This window comes from Aspergillus neoniger, assembly GCF_003184625.1.
Source record: "Aspergillus neoniger CBS 115656 unplaced genomic scaffold BO87scaffold_7, whole genome shotgun sequence".
NCBI lineage: Eukaryota > Fungi > Ascomycota > Eurotiomycetes > Eurotiales > Aspergillaceae > Aspergillus > Aspergillus neoniger.
This window is the reverse complement of record NW_020291135.1, coordinates 744422-760329: the sequence shown is the minus strand read 5'-3', so window position 1 is coordinate 760329 and position 15908 is coordinate 744422. Positions and strand designations below refer to the sequence as shown.

Below are 15908 nucleotides of genomic sequence, written 5' to 3'. Positions count from 1 at the left end.
CTCCCGATCTTCGTTTCTCGTTTCTCATTTCATGCCTCCATAGCTTCCTGAAACCGCTGCATGCGATTTCTCAGCAAAATTTCTACCCGAGACTGCTGCTGCTGCTGCCAAATAAATGCATTGAGAAATGACGATCGAAATATCCAATATCCAGAGTTTCGAGAAACCGATGCATCTAGGAGTTGTGACTCTGAACACCTTTAAGGAGTTGAAGAGGCGAAGCACCACAACACACACACACACACACACACCAGCATAACGGCTGGCATGAATTTTGACGACTGACTCTCACTGGGGCATTCTTGTGACTACAACAACTACTACCTCCCAGTAATGCAGTATGTCCCAGAATTCACACTATTCGACAAGACTGCTTTGATATCATTGAGAGGCCTGAGAAGAGACTGCAGTCTTGCTATGCATGTTTTTCGATGTGAAAGCGCAATTCAACGTACAAGGCATGCCCTGAAACACCTCGTTGTTTTGCTAGATGTTTTACCCCTTCTATGGACGCTGAAAACCGCTTGTTGACCACCTAAGCGACCTGGAGAATCTGCACTCCAACTGTACGGACAGTCGAAAAGATACAAGAAACCCCGTTTGATCAAATGCTTCGCTGCACCTGAGGTTATGTCACAGTATGCAGCTGCCCAACCAGCCCTGTAGATACCTTTGGGCTACTTAAAGTTTGAGGTATGTTGTTGGAAGAGGACTCCGGAGCTCAAAAATCTGGTGGATCAGGAATCCAGACGCTGGCTGTTCTCAGAGCGATCTACAAGTCCAGGCGTTCCTTAACGTACGCTTCGGTGCTGATATGGTCAGATGCACCTCCCACTGCTGTGAAATGACAGGGAAGCCATGCCTGGCATCTCAATGAGTGGGCCTATCATGGCACTGGTCCGTGCATTCGGATTCTTTGCCTGATCTGCTCGTATAGGACCAAGACTATAATAAGCAGCAGACTGAAGAAAGCGGTTAACTCCACACACTAAACCGAACATGGTTCAGCGTACGAAATACGAGAGGCATAGTCCCAACCATGTCAACAACGGCCATCGAAGAATTCTCTCTAGGCATAGCAAGTTTCAGGAGTCGCAGTCACTTAAGAATCGAAATGGACCAGTCTAATCCCAATCCCAGTCTTCCATCACGACCTCTCAATTACAATCGGGCATCACCTGCTTATCATCATGGCCACCGGTTGGACGGCATACGCCTACTATCCCTCCGTGGGAGGCGCCGCGGTCATGATCATGCTCTTCCTGATCGGCGTCATTATTTTCACATACCAGCTTATTCGAACGCGAGCATGGCTGACCATTGCAGCCTTGATAGGTGGAATGTGTATGTGCAATGCCAAAACCTGCACCAGACCTCTTCAGCTAACATTGGGATTGAATTGCAGTTGAAACAGTCGGTTATATCGGTCGCGCCATGTCCGGAAACCAATCTCCCAACTGGACGCTGGGCCCCTACATCATTCAGAGCACCCTTCTTCTCATCGCCCCGGCATTGTTTGCTGCCACCATCTACATGATCCTCGGCCGGATTATCGCCCTCGTGCATGGAGAACACCACTCGATCATCCGACTCAAATGGCTGACGAAGATCTTCGTGGTGGGGGATTGTTTGTCCTTCCTGATGCAGTCGTCCGGTCCGTCAACTCCCTACAATCATCCGCCAATGTACTATACTGATCTTTACAGGCGCCGGAATCATGGTCCAATCCAAATCCGCGACCGATAATACAGGCGAGAATGTCATCATCGGCGGACTTCTCGTTCAGATCATCTTCTTCTGCTTCTTCCTCGTGATCGCCATCATCTTCCAACGTCGCATCTACCGACACCCTACCGTACGCTCCGAATCGCCTATGATCCCATGGCGCAAGCACTTCTTCTCGCTGTACGCGTCCAGCTCCTTGATTCTTATTCGCTCCATTGTGCGGTTCATCGAATACATCCAGGGACAGGAGGGATACGTGATCACCCACGAAGCTTTCATTTATGTCTTCGATGCGGTTCCCATGTTCCTGGTACTGTGTATTCTGATCCGGTTCCACCCGAGTGAGATTAACGGGCTGCTGGGAGAGTCGAGGGTAGCAGCAGTGGGCTACGGGCTCAGGTTTGTTGATGTGTCTCCTGCAATGTAATGTATGAAGATATGGTGCAAGATTGGGATACGTTCCATGTGTATCATAGACAGCTAGACGGATATATAAAATCACAACCATCTTCCTAAGCCCTCCTCTGCGCGAATAATCAATACAAGCATAAACTAACTGAGATGAAATTCATTTCTCGATTCTAAGAAGAAAAGTATCTATATATACTATATATATATTACCGACAACCTTGAATTCCACCTACTTATCTACATTCAAACCCTACTAAAAAGTATCTGACAAGCAACCAGCTACTATCTATCTAGCGCAAGAAGTAGTTCACAGGCGCAGCAAATCATACAACACTGAACCTAAATCAAGGATAAGCATAAGCACCACCCCAAGCCGGCAACGGATACGAAAACGAACACCACCGACAATAACAAAAACCACCATCAACATCCAACCACCACTACAGCCTAGATAAACTACTCGTAAACAGCACACGTCACTCAGCATAAATAACAGAGAAAATCCCAGAAGAACACCATGCATAATTCTTCGTCTTTTTCAAATTTCCCACCCAACAATGGAAGCGTAAAATGGCCTCAGAATACCGCCTCTACGAATACACACCCTCCACCGCCGCCGCCATTACAGCAACCGCCTGCTTTGGCCTCATTACAATATGCCATCTAATCCACTACTTCGCGCAGCGAACATGGTTCTTTATTCCGTTTATAATAGGGGGGATATGTATGCTATCTTTCCTCACATCTCATTCAATATAATCACAAGCAGTAACAGCCCACTCACTAAATACTGATACATATATAGTCGAAACAACCGGCTACACAGCCCGCATAATCAACAGCCAACAACCGCCTCTCCAATGGACCACAGCACCATACATAATGCAAGAGCTGCTGCTGCTCCTCGCTCCATCTCTCTTCTCAGCATCTATCTACATGGTTCTATCCCGGATTATCCGCGTATCAAAGGGGGAGGAGCGGTCACCCGTGCCAGCTCGTTGGATAACGAGGATTTTTGTTATCGGGGATGTGGTTGCCATTTTGGGGCAGGCGACGGGTGAGCTTCCCAACCATCCTTCGAATTTTGAAGTGTGGCGCAAGCTTTTCATTTATTACTATGAATATTAACCATGAACTGAGTTTATATGTAGGCGGAGGAATCCTCTCCCAAACATCATTCTCAACGACCTCCTCGAAATCAAACACATCCCGCCAGAAACTCGGTAACTGGATAATCATCGGTGGATTAATAGCACAAGTCATCTTTTTTGGGCTATTCATCCTCGCTTCGGGGGTGTTTGATGCGCGAATGAGCAAACGTCCATACCCGCCGCGGCGGACGCGCAGTAGACACCGTCATCATCAACCTCGTCGTCGTCGCTTTCCCCCATGGCGACAGTTGCTGAGAGTGCTGTACATCGTGGATATTTTGATTATAGCGCGCTGCATATTCAGGGTTGTGGAGTTTGCGCAGGGAAGGACTGGAGTGCTACAGAGGAAGGAGGTGTGGATGTATGTGTTTGATGGGTTGTTGATGTTTTTGGTTATGGTTTTGTTGTTGATTTGGCATCCTAGTAGGCTTGGGTATTATTATGGGAAGAGGGAGGGGAGGGGGGAGGATGTGGAAGAGGGGAAGAAGAGGAGAAAGAGAAGGCAGAGGAGAGAGGGGGGGGGGTCGAGCCATCGGAGGACTAGGGAGTGGTTTGAAGGTGGGGGTGTCATTTGAAAGCTGATCCTTTGTGGTTGTCGCTGTGGGCACTGGTCATCGTGAAATATAAACTGCAGGTGCCGGTCAGTATAGAGAATTAGTGCTTAATAACAGCGGTCGGCAATTTAGAAATGCTTGGCCTATGTGAAGAAAACGGATGTGTGATCAAATTTCAGGCGCTAAATATTTTTAAAGTCTGATATATACTAATTGTGTTTGTATCAGTGACAGTCAAGCTGCACCACTATAAACGACCCTGCCTCATGGACCGAATTCCCTGCTGCCACATTTCCCAATACGCTGGGACTCGAGGAATTGCCTCGGCCAGCTTGCGAAGCCCTGTAATCCCCCGCTCCGCATGTTCAGGGGCGACTTGCTCGCCTGGAACACTCAGCGAATTGTTGAACACCTCCAGGGACATTGGTCCCTTGTATCCAGTCGCCACCACCGCGGCTGCAACCAGATGAACTGGCATATATGCCCCGCGCTCTGATTCAAAGGGGAACAACCGATGCCCGCGTGACCACGGTAGCAGGGCAGGTATCTTGGGATCTGTCGGCGGGAGGAATCTCTTAGGATCCATTCGCTCCGCGTCACCTACCTGGAAGAAGAAGATGCGGTCTCCAGGCACGGAAGCTACCAGGGACGATAAGGATGCACACAGCACATCGGTGGACTCCTCCACAGTCGGGTAGATGCGGCCATGACCTGCGGGATTGTACGGATCCGCATATTCCACACCCAGCACGTTGTATGCATCAATTATAAGACCCACGTTGGGGCGATTAGCCATTCTCACGACTTCCCAAGTGGATGCCCAGGTATTTCGCACTGCCCAAGAAAGTCCTTCGTAGCCGATACGCAGCATAGGACCGTCATCTGCATCGGAGTATGCCTTGGCCATATCGCCTAATTCTGCGAGATCGCGCGCGACTGTTTTCAGGTCGGAGGTGACGCCAGTATCGGTGCGGATATTCGCACACATGAACACAAGATCCGTGTCAAAGGCACGCATGAACGGGAAGCGCTTAGCAACAAGGTCCAACGTGGCTCGTCGCTCCGCCGGATCTTTGATACCTTCAATGCAGCGTAGAGGTTGGGTGCATGCGATACGCATACCTAGTGACTTGACTAGGTCGCCGAGCTTACGGGCAATCCGCAAGTTGTCAGGGGTCGCTTCCCAGAGCTGATCACCGGGAAGTCCATGTTCCTCGAGGTAGGCTGCCCAGCACTCGTCGAAGAGGTCGATCCAACGGTAACCCGCTTTCGCTGCGGCTTCGAGGCGGGGTTGGAGTTTATGGTGAATGGCATTGCCGAGAGAAAGAGTGGCAATGCCAAATTCGTTTGGGATGGAGGTAGGTGGCCAGGAGATAGGCATGATGGCTGTATAGAGCAATGGAGAGGTGTGCTTGCGAGAGAGACAGAGAGGAGTGGGATACTCGGGTAGTGAAGAGAAAAGCATCGAGTCATCCTTGGACCGGATAATCTTTCTGCTCTGAATTGCGGGGAGAAGGCTTTCCCGTCTGGGGTGGCTAACCCCTATCCCCACAAAGATCATCCAGGGAGTCTGGGGATATATGCTGGGGTATGATACTTAGCTTCTCCAAACTCCTGGGCCATATCTAGAACTTGTGGAAGGTACCTCTGACGTCAGCGATACACCAATCCATGGGTAGTTTGAAATATGCCTCCATCACCGCGGCGAGGGGCTGGTGTGCTTTCAAGTTGTTCAGGTTGCACACTTGCGATGCTTGAGATAGAATAAACATCAAAATTTACCCTCCTATGGAAGGCATGGGTTAGCAACATGGGATGGCTTTCTCTGGCTGGTTATGGATGAAGTCGTCTTGTGGTGTTGACAGGGGCTGTCGGCATCTTCCGCTGTCTACGAGGTGGGAGTAAACTGAACCGCACTTGCCTGTCCATGCCCAGTCATAAACCCTAGTCATTTTATTAAGTTAACCACTCTGTCCATTTACCTTTGAATACCGTACGCCAACGATCGATCATTCCCTGTCCGATCATATAAGCTCGCTCCTTGCCACTAGCAGCCTTTGGCGTCGGACAAGGTAGACGCATCGGTCCTAGGTTGAACCATTCAAATCCCGGCCCGGAGATGAATGGATTGTCAGTATTGATTAATTGACCACCGAGAAAATGGGCCTGCGTCCCCGTTCTGCGAGAACCGGCCGCTAAGACCTGCTCAACGAGCATCGGGGTCGGAAGAACCGACACCGTAAGGAATCAATGCGACCGATGCAAAGACACGTCAGATCTGCATGGCGGATTGAGATTTCCCCGCCACTCTGGAGCGAGCAATCCTGGTGGGGTGCCATAATTGTATCCTGAAAATAATGTAAGGCACTGCTTCGGTCAGCTCCATGCGGCGTGTAGATCGCCATTTGCCAATAGTCTGCATGGGTCCCAACAGCCAGGTAGTTCGGCGATGAAGACGGGCCATGACAATGATGATTCTGCTTGGAGAGATTGACAGTAGACAGGGGAATCGAATAGCGCAGTGCTTTCCTTTCCCAGTGGGAAACAGACCCTGGATCGATCACCGCGAAGAGGGTCAACAAAAATGTGGACCTCTTCTCATTCTTCCCGACTTCCCCTCCCCGTCATGATCCCTTGTTGGTTCATAACCCTTCCTTAACCCAACAGGACCCAGCACGAGTGTAGAAAACATGGTGTAATGAACCCAGCCAAATCATCCTCTGTCATGCCCCCTCCCTGTTCAATGATGGTCACATTGGCCATCCTAGACAACATTGGGCTCTCTCCCCTCCGTCGGAAGGGTCGCCAGACCAAGTGGATCGCCGTCCACTAGTGAGCCTGTTTTCCCGTTCTCGACATCTCTCCGCATCTCGATCTCCACAGCCCATTCCATCATCCCCGGTTAGCATCTCCCACCGTTGGAACACTACTGCACCCCCTCGTACGACCAATTCCCTTCAAATAATGGCCTGTTCAGCTGCGTAGAATGCAATTAGCCTAATCGGCTAAATCTCGGGGCGATGCCTATTTAAATCGTCATTGAAGACATCTCAAGAGCGAAGAGCACTTGCCCCTGCATTGACGGAACGCGGGCGTCAATTCCTTCGGCCGTATCATGAATTCGACATAGAAGGCCCAAATCATGTATTTTTCTTCCTTTTTGGCCCTAGGGGCCCTGGTTCAGGCAGCAGCAGCAACCTATTTTGCCCCAAACTCTACTGGTCTCCGTATCCAGCATGGCTTCGAGACCATCCTCATCCAGCCGTTTGGGTACGACGGATTCCGCGTGCGCGCATGGCCATTCCGTCCGCCTTCGGGCAACGAGATTAGCTTCATCTATGATCCCCCGATTGAAGGTTATGAGGACACCGCACATGGCATGAGCTATGACACCGCAACAACCGGCACGGAGCCTCGCACCTTGCGCAACGGCAATATCATCCTGCGCACCACTGGCTGGGGTGGCACCACGGCCGGATACCGTCTGTCCTTCTACCGCGTTAATGATGATGGCAGTGAGACCCTGCTCACGAACGAATATGCTCCGCTGAAGTCTCTCAACCCCCGGTACTATTACTGGCCGGGACCCGGGGCCGAATTCTCAGCCGAGTTCTCCTTCAGTGCGACTCCGGATGAGCAGATCTATGGCACGGGCACGCAACAAGATCATATGATCAACAAGAAGGGTTCCGTTATCGACATGGTCAACTTCAACACCCACATCCCTACCCCAGTCTTCATGAGCAACAAAGGCTATGCCTTTATCTGGAACATGCCGGCCGAGGGGCGTATGGAGTTTGGCAGCCTGCGCACCAGGTTCACCGCCGCGTCCACGACGCTTGTCGACTATGTAATTGTCGCCGCACAGCCAGGTGATTACGACACTCTGCAGCAGCGGATTTCGGCCTTGACAGGACGGGCACCGACCCCGCCCGACTTTTCTCTCGGGTACATCCAGTCCAAGCTACGATATGAGAACCAAACGGAGGTGGAGCTGCTGGCTCAGAACTTCCATGATAGAGACATCCCAGTGTCCATGATCGTTATTGACTACCAGTCGTGGGCTCATCAGGGTGACTGGGCGCTCGATCCGCGCCTGTGGCCCAATGTCGCGCAGATGTCGGCGACAGTCAAGAATCTGACCGGAGCCGAAATGATGGCGTCGCTATGGCCCAGTGTTGCCGACGATAGTGTCAATTACGCAGCCCTGCAGGCGAACGGTCTGCTCTCAGCCACACGCGACGGCCCTGGTACCACTGACTCGTGGAACGGATCATACATCCGGAACTATGACTCCACAAACCCCTCGGCGCGGAAATTCCTCTGGAGCATGTTGAAGAAGAACTATTACGACAAGGGTATCAAGAACTTCTGGATTGATCAAGCCGATGGTGGAGCATTGGGCGAGGCCTATGAGAACAACGGCCAGAGCACATACATTCAGTCCATTCCGTATACCCTGCCGAACGTGAACTACGCCGCTGGCACGCAGCTCGGCGTGGGTAAGTTGTACCCCTGGGCGCATCAGCAGGCAATCGAAGAAGGCTTCCGCAATGCGACAGACACCAAGGAAGGAAGCGCTTGCGATCACGTCTCCCTGAGTCGGTCCGGATACATCGGATCCCAGCGGTTTTGCAGTATGATCTGGTCTGGAGACACCACCTCCGTTTGGGACACACTGGCACTGCAGGTCGCCAGTGGTCTGTCCGCCGCGGCAACAGGCTGGGGCTGGTGGACGGTAGATGCCGGCGGCTTCGAAGTCGACTCGACCGTTTGGTGGAGTGGAAACATTGACACGCCCGAGTTCCGCGAGCTGTATGTGCGCTGGCTGGCCTGGACAACCTTCCTGCCATTCATGCGCACTCATGGTAGTCGGGCCTGCTACTACCAGGACGCCTACACCTGTGCCAATGAGCCATGGTCCTATGGTGCAAGCAACACCCCCATTATTGTCTCGTATATCCACCTGCGTTACCAATTGGGTGCTTATCTGAAGTCGATTTTCAACCAGTTCCACCTCACGGGTCGCAGTATCATGCGCCCATTGTACATGGATTTCGAGAAGACTGACCCGAAGATCTCTCAGCTGGTGTCGTCGAACAGCAACTACACAACTCAACAGTACATGTTTGGTCCACGTCTCCTGGTCTCTCCAGTGACCTTGCCGAACGTCACTGAGTGGCTTGTGTATCTTCCACAGACGGGAGATAATAGCACTAAGCCTTGGACGTACTGGTGGACGAATGAGACGTATGCGGGAGGACAGGTCGTCAAGGTTCCTGCGCCCGTGCAGCATATCCCCGTGTTCCATCTGGGATCGCGCGAGGAGCTTCTGTCGGGTGATGTATTCTAGGAGCCTGTTGTTTAGATCGGTAGCGTGGTGGGGAATTGATGAGAGAACTTAGCACTTGCTGGATAGAATTCATCTTTCTCAATTGCAATCTCTGTCAGAGTGGTTTTATAGGAGATGCATGTGAAAAGGTATAAGACAAGTAGAAGAATGTAACAGAAAAGGAAAGAGAGAACAGGGAGCATCATCGGCGCCGTCAGGTGAGTGGCACGTGTCGCCTCTCCAGACTGTACACCATGCCCATACGTGTGTATTCTGTATCAAATGCCCGTCCACCCCAGTCTGTCGCAAAACTTGCAACTCATACTGCCGTGAGAGAAAATGCCGAAATTGACACTACGTCAAAAATATCAGAACAAACTATATTTATATGATACAGACACACGTCAATATAGGATATGCTAACACACATAGGGGTTACAAGGCGATCGCACTGGGATACACCGAGACGAGCAAAGTCAATCACTCCCCTCCTACTTGCGGCTTCTGCTCCACCGACTCAGACGACGCCGACTCATCCCAATCACACCGACAATGCTGAGCACGGTAGCGGAGAATAGCAACGAGACTATTAGCCGTGGTAAGGGCTTGCAATACCGCAGCTGTCCAGACCATCCCCATGAACGACGTCCCCGTCGTCGTTGAGACCCCATACCCACTGCCGGATTTGTTGATCAACTTCACAAACTCGGTTGTGATGACGCTAGCAATAATGGAAGCGATTGCGAAGGTTAGAAGACTCGCCTGCACAGTAGACATGACATTAGCAATCCAAGTTGATATAAGGGGCTATACCTCAGAACTAACCAGATAGGCAAGAAGTTCTATACTAGATGGCGGAATATCAAGATCGAAGCTAGATGCCGGCCTCCCAGGGTACATGGGCGGCCTGCTCTTTTCCGATGCCCGTGCACACACGACCGTCCAGATGCGGATTCCGATGGATATAGCGGATGCGGTAGTTCCAAGGATCATGAGCAAGACCATGGCGGTGTTGGTCGGAGCTAATGCCTCGAAATCGTCTGTTATCCAGGACGGCCAGCTGTCCGGGGAGAGACTGCCTGATGAGGTGCCCATGGCTTTTATTATGGCCTCGCCGGGCTTGAAGGTGAACAACACAGTGCGGTCGGAACAGTCGACGATCTCGTTTTTGGTTGATGTGGCATTGGTGGTCTCGTCTGATATGTATGTCTCCTGGTACCCGGTACAGTAGGACATGGTGTATATGGAGAAGTAATCGGGGGCGCCTTGTCCACCAGCTCCTCCTGTGTGTAACTTGAAGAGGGCATCAGTGCTGTAAGGTGGAATTGGTAATAATGTTTACTTACGGTTAGAAGGTCTGCCTGCGGTAGAAACTGGCGTTGACTGCCGGCAAAGAGAGAGAGAATGCCTAGCAAGAAGGCAATGCAGGAGCCGATGCCAGGCAGGAAGATCTGGAGGCAGCCCATGGTAGTGTCGTGTCCGGTTGACTCTCTCTTAGGCTAGTATACTAGTGACTATAAGGGTGAATATGATCGCAGATCTCCCTCTGCTGGATCAATAAAGCATCGACAAGTCTTTTCATGAGGCAATAAACACGAGGTAAAGCACGAGTCATGCTTCAGAGTAAGGGGATACTGCAGGAAAAGAAGATCTTATAAAACGTAGATAGCTGGCTTGTAGTCTCGCCTGCTATACTGTAGACTATAGTCCACTGCCGTCTTCGACTCCCAGCCACCGAATTCTGGGAATGCTTAGCTATGCCGTTAGTCTTGTTTCAGGCAACGAGGACGCATCGTCAATGATCTAAAACCTTGGTGAATGCTGCCGTATACGGGCAGGCGCTGCGTGGGGTCTTCATCAAGGGGAGTGAAAGATCCCCGGATTCATACCAAGCCACGCAATTTGTAGTCCTGCGTGATAGGATTGATGCGACTGTAAGTATTTATCAGAAAGCGCACATTGCGTATGATCTTGCCGTTGGTGCCGAATGGAGAGGTGATCAGCACCAGCTATATTTCGCTTCGCCCAAGTCTCGATCTAATGGTACATTAGTATTCCTTTTTCCAATGAATGGGTCACAAGACAGGACAACTTAATACCAGTTAAAGAGAGTCGAAGGGTACGAAGGTTACTCCCGAAGCCAGCCGAGAAGCATGGAAAGCTTGTCCCGGGGTAATTACGCAGGAGCTACATTCCCTGCACCACGGATTGGTATGCGAGAGGCACCCAAGTACCTGGAAGCTTCATATAATGTCAAGTTACACGAAGATTCTCCAGATGAAGCCCAAGTGTGTTGTTACAGAGTGAGAAACAGGTTTCGACCATTCATACTGTCGTTTGTGTGGTCGGTTTAAACTTCCGAATTGATAATGTTTCAGAGTCGGATGCCAGCAAAACTGGTGACAGAGTTCTAAACAGACCGTACTTGAAGATCATGCTATTCGCTCAGTCGAGGCCATTACTGAGACCATCTAGACAGCCATTTTTGAATTATGAGCGCAGAGAAGCCTTTGATAGTCAATGCAGAATTGGAGCGCGGGCCCCTAGATCTTACATTCTTTGATTTCGGTAAAACAGGTTTTCAAAGTTCGGATGTAATTATAACTATGTTATCTAGTCTATTTGTGTCTATCTTAAGTATCATATTTATAGCAAAGCCCAGGACAATAGCTATTTAACTACGCCTCCTTGATATCGTCTTCGACGGGCGGCATCAAATCCATCACAGGGGCCAATTTACTCTTCTGCCGAAGACGGCCACCAAAGAGGTAGAACATCAATGGGATAGGAATCATCACCACGGCAATGCATCCTAGCAATGTTCCAGCCCATTGAATGCCCAGGTTGTTGAACATTTGTCGCGTGAAGAGAGGAAAGACAGCACCCACCATGGATCGCATCATGGTATTGGCCGCAAACGCAGATGCCGCACTGCTTCATTAGCATGAAATCCAAGGGTCGTTATATAGGGGGGAGTATAATGATGTACTCACAATTTTGAGTATGTGTCCAGAATATAGTTAAAGCACTGCATGAAGATGGAGGTCAAGCCAAAGCCGACAGCCACACCAGCAGCCGTGGGTGCCATCCAATGAATGTTACTGTTCCAACCAGTCCAACCAAACCTGTATCGCATATCAGTATTTCCACCGGGTCGGACGTCTTACATCGTGGGGACAATCATACCAGAACAGCCCACCAGCAAACACAGCACCACCAACGATGCAAGGGGGCAGACGCCATTCGGGTACCGCGACGTAATTGTTAGCGGCCAACTTCCGCGAATATTGTCCTGACAAAGACAGAACAAATGTGCTGCCCGCGATCTCACCGATGATGAGCCCAATGAAGGGCAACCCTGCAGTACCACCGGTCATGCCATAAGTACCTTCGAAGATGATAGGATAAGCTTCCAGCAGCGCATAGGCCAATCCATAGATGAAGGACATGTAGAGCGTGAGCAGAAACGCAATGGGTTCAGTGAACAGAATGAGGAACGGACGCGCCAGGTTCTTGGTAACCAATTCTTTAAAATCAATCTCCAGCTCGTCCTGACGAGCGTGAATGCCCCAGTTCCGTGTCTGGCGTCGGAGAATGGCTGCCTTTTGAACCAGGATGATTGGGGCATAGGTCTCTGTAGTGAAGAACACTATCAATGCGAGACAGAAGAACCCAACTATGGCAGGGACGTACAGCGTCCATCGCCAGCCGAGATAGCTTGACGCGGTGTATCCACCAATAAATGGGGCTGTGAAAGGACCGGTGAACACCGACATAGTGTACATGGCAATAGCGACACCTCGTTGGTGGTTGTTGAACACGTCAGACAGGCTAGCAGGCACCAGAGCAATGATACTGGCCGCACAGAAACCCGCAAAGAAACGGCACAGCATCAGGGTTTGGGTATCCTTGGCGGTGGCAGTGGCTATCATGAAGAGGTCGAAGCCGAACATCCCGAGCAACAACGGCCATCGCCGGCCAAGCAACTCGGAACAAGGTGCCCACACTGTTGGGCCGGCCGAAAACCCTAGGACATACAGAGTCGTTCCAAGAGCCGCGACCTCTTCACCAAAACCGAACTCCTTCTCAGCACCTGAAGCCGCGGTTGCAAACACCGCACTGCCGTAAGCGGTCACTAGGGCACAGGAGGTGAGAAGTGATCCAAGCATGACCCTATATGGCATCAGCAACCGTCAAGCTATATACAAGTCCGGCAGGTGAGCTGTGTTGCATTACCTCTTCTTCATGGGCCAGTTGTGGGGATGCATCGGATCATCCGCGCCTTCGAACTCGACCACATATGCTTCGGAGTCCGGTAGAGGCGGGGGATACGGCTTGCCTGCCCCAATAGGCAACCATTGATCTTGCGGTATGCGACTTCCTCGAGATCCAACAGTCAGCTGTTGTTGGAGACGATAGGTGTTGATTCGCTCGAGCTCGATACTGTCATCGCCGGGTGGTCCGCCCCGCGAGTAGCGGCGACGGGATAGGGAGACACCGTCCGCTATGGACGAGTCGTCGTCTCCGGTTCGGTCTGCATCATGGAGTCGACCCATGACCACGAATCACCTTCTACACTTTGGAGGGTGGGCAAACCGAGAGGCTTGAAATGGTCAAAGAATGGGGTCAGCTAGCGAACACGGGGTTCATACATGGTACTAATATTTAATAAATATGATTATGGGCTCGTTGGCCCCAGAAAAGCCCTGCAAATTTTCGCTGCTCATTTTTCTTTCTTTCACCCAGCTTTGGGCGGAACCCAAATGCTTCAGTGGGTCATCAAGGAAGAGCATCGACCACTCAGCCCGAAGGGTTAGATCCACCGAGTCGGTGGATAGAGGATTCCCTGGGGCTGTCCCGGATAAGACGGAGCAGCCATGGCGCTATGCATATACGAACTGGTATAAGCCTTGATGCCGGACCATCAGATCGGCTAGGTAGTAGCTATCAAAATGTGCCTGCAGGGGTCATAGACGGTAGACTTCTGTGCCCGCCCGGGAAGTACAATCAGGCAACTTAAAATTCGGGCAGTGGCGTAGCCGAACGAAGTGGTCGGGAAGTCTAACCGGGTCTCCAAGCCATGGATTAGGCTCTCCAGAATTCGGACGGCATATGATATGGCGTTATCGAACATTCCCCATCATCGGGGACTAGTCCTATTATACCGACCAGGAGAGCCAGGCCCAGCCCGACACTTCTCGTCGAGATGGTTTCCGTCGCAAAAAAAAGATAGGGTGTGGAGGTAGGTATGAAAGACCAAGCCCAACCCATGCTTGCATTCTCGATAACTGTCTAGCAGTTATCTATACATCTGGATCATTGTCAGTAAAGAGATCATCCGATGCCGACGTCAGACGGTCAATGTCAAATGGAGTGTTGGGTTGAAATTGCGACAAGATTCATTGTTATTGCGATGCCGGCCGGCAAAACATAAAAGGGGGAAGTGCGGAACGAGTTCCGCTTCCGACCGGCAATCGGCATCGCACTTATTGTTCAAGTTGGAATATAATGGCACGAAGACCAACTGGACAGCTTTTCTTGTCCACTGCTCTCAAGTAGGCCATATTGCTGGTGGAACATGAAGTTCAAGTTGCCCACTCCGAAAGGAAAAAAAAAAAAAAATGAAAGCAATAAAATAAGAAAATAAAATCCCATAACCTTGTTTATTTGTGGAAGTTTCAATCACTGATTGAATAACTTAGTCCATGACTAACAACAACTAGTTAACTAACTTGGTTGACTGGTTGACTCCCATCATGGCATCAAAAGAGGTATGCCTCCAGCGTGCGTTTCGAAAGATGATGAGAGTGTAGGAACATGTCTGTGGAAATGATATGATAGGGAGATAAAGACAAGACAACTAGTACTACTACTAAGAGTGGTGGTCTCTTACCCCGCGGGGAATCCCCAACCCCTCACCGGCCAGGAAATCAGATTCCGATCCATCCAGACAATAACAATAACCCGCCGGGTAATGATCCCAGGTCTTCTTTATTTTATCTGTTGCTGTTCTCCCCACATCTTTGGTGGTCCCGAATAAAGAAATAAAGAGTCTAGATCATCTAAGTGTGCCAATATGATTACTGGTCTCCATCACGTCAACATCCTCGTCCCGGAAGGCACCCTCGACCGGGCGGAGGAGTTCTACACAAACACCCTGGGTCTGCCATCAGCTCCTGTTCCCCATCTACAGAAAGGAACCCTTCTATGGTAAGCCATTGATGATGTCGCTTTGTAAGATGGGCCAGTCGTGGTTAATCTGCCGTAGGTTCAACCTCACGCCGGATGGCAGCCAGCAGATTCATGTAGCCTTTGGCTCCAACAGCGATTTGCATTCCGACCGTCACGCTTGCCTGAGAGTCGGGTCTCCGGACCATCTGTTGACCCTGCAGCAGCGCATCTGGGAACATCATCAGAGAGGGGGCGATGCTGCTCCCTTGCACGCTGATAAGCCGGGGGAGCAAAACTCGGGTAGGTTATTCTGCTCGCTCTTCGTTCTCTTCTAGATTTGGTGTTTCCCTGGCGGATGCAGCTCTATCCTGCTGTATCGTTCGAGTTGGTTTCATCTAATGACCCGCTGACCTTGATTTTCTCAATGTAGGTGCCCAGGGCATCGAATATCCGAGTCGGTTTTTTGCCAGAGACTTTGCGGGTAACCGGCTGGAATTTACCCTATGACACGAATAACTGAGATGAACCCTTCTGTTTGTTAGCAACATGATGATAAGTGAAAGA

The 15908-nt window shown here is 50.7% G+C and overlaps 7 protein-coding genes across 7 annotated transcripts; 4 read left to right on the top strand and 3 right to left on the bottom strand.

Annotated features, from left to right (window-relative positions):
* Nucleotides 1–785: 785 nt before the first annotated feature.
* Nucleotides 786–2152, top strand: BO87DRAFT_451986 (RTA1 domain-containing protein; the record flags this gene model as incomplete). The annotated part of the gene is made up of 3 exons (XM_025628480.1): nt 786–1344; nt 1406–1627; nt 1707–2152. Exons 1-3 carry the CDS (start codon nt 1191–1193, stop codon nt 2150–2152), a joined length of 822 nt encoding a protein of 273 aa, XP_025482631.1. The 5' UTR covers nt 786–1190.
* A 554-nt stretch (nt 2153–2706) lies between these two features.
* On the top strand, nt 2707–3862 carry BO87DRAFT_451985 (RTA1 domain-containing protein; the record flags this gene model as incomplete). The annotated part of the gene is made up of 3 exons (XM_025628479.1): nt 2707–2860; nt 2942–3193; nt 3288–3862. The coding sequence occupies 3 exons, from the start codon at nt 2707–2709 to the stop codon at nt 3860–3862; spliced, it is 981 nt and encodes a 326-aa protein (XP_025482630.1).
* A 226-nt stretch (nt 3863–4088) lies between these two features.
* BO87DRAFT_302729 (sugar phosphate isomerase/epimerase family protein) lies at nt 4089–5222 on the bottom strand (the record flags this gene model as incomplete). Its single annotated transcript, XM_025619219.1, has 1 exon — nt 4089–5222. One exon carries the CDS (start codon nt 5220–5222, stop codon nt 4089–4091), a length of 1134 nt encoding a protein of 377 aa, XP_025482629.1.
* A 1645-nt stretch (nt 5223–6867) lies between these two features.
* On the top strand, nt 6868–9200 carry BO87DRAFT_222210 (alpha-xylosidase). Its single transcript, XM_025618693.1, has one exon. It carries the CDS (start codon nt 6984–6986, stop codon nt 9192–9194), a length of 2211 nt encoding a protein of 736 aa, XP_025482628.1. The 5' UTR covers nt 6868–6983; the 3' UTR covers nt 9195–9200.
* A 453-nt stretch (nt 9201–9653) lies between these two features.
* On the bottom strand, nt 9654–10639 carry BO87DRAFT_456842 (uncharacterized protein; the record flags this gene model as incomplete). Its single annotated transcript, XM_025628759.1, has 3 exons — nt 9654–9935; nt 9999–10466; nt 10520–10639. The coding sequence occupies 3 exons, from the start codon at nt 10637–10639 to the stop codon at nt 9654–9656; spliced, it is 870 nt and encodes a 289-aa protein (XP_025482627.1).
* A 1212-nt stretch (nt 10640–11851) lies between these two features.
* Nucleotides 11852–13729, bottom strand: BO87DRAFT_423474 (MFS transporter; the record flags this gene model as incomplete). Its single annotated transcript, XM_025627169.1, has 4 exons — nt 11852–12104; nt 12167–12298; nt 12360–13346; nt 13410–13729. 4 exons carry the CDS (start codon nt 13727–13729, stop codon nt 11852–11854), a joined length of 1692 nt encoding a protein of 563 aa, XP_025482626.1.
* Nucleotides 13730–15249: 1520 nt separating this feature from the next.
* BO87DRAFT_423473 (putative glyoxalase family protein) lies at nt 15250–15679 on the top strand (the record flags this gene model as incomplete). Its single annotated transcript, XM_025627168.1, has 2 exons — nt 15250–15383; nt 15442–15679. The coding sequence occupies 2 exons, from the start codon at nt 15250–15252 to the stop codon at nt 15677–15679; spliced, it is 372 nt and encodes a 123-aa protein (XP_025482625.1).
* Between the last annotated feature and the right edge of the window lie 229 nt (nt 15680–15908).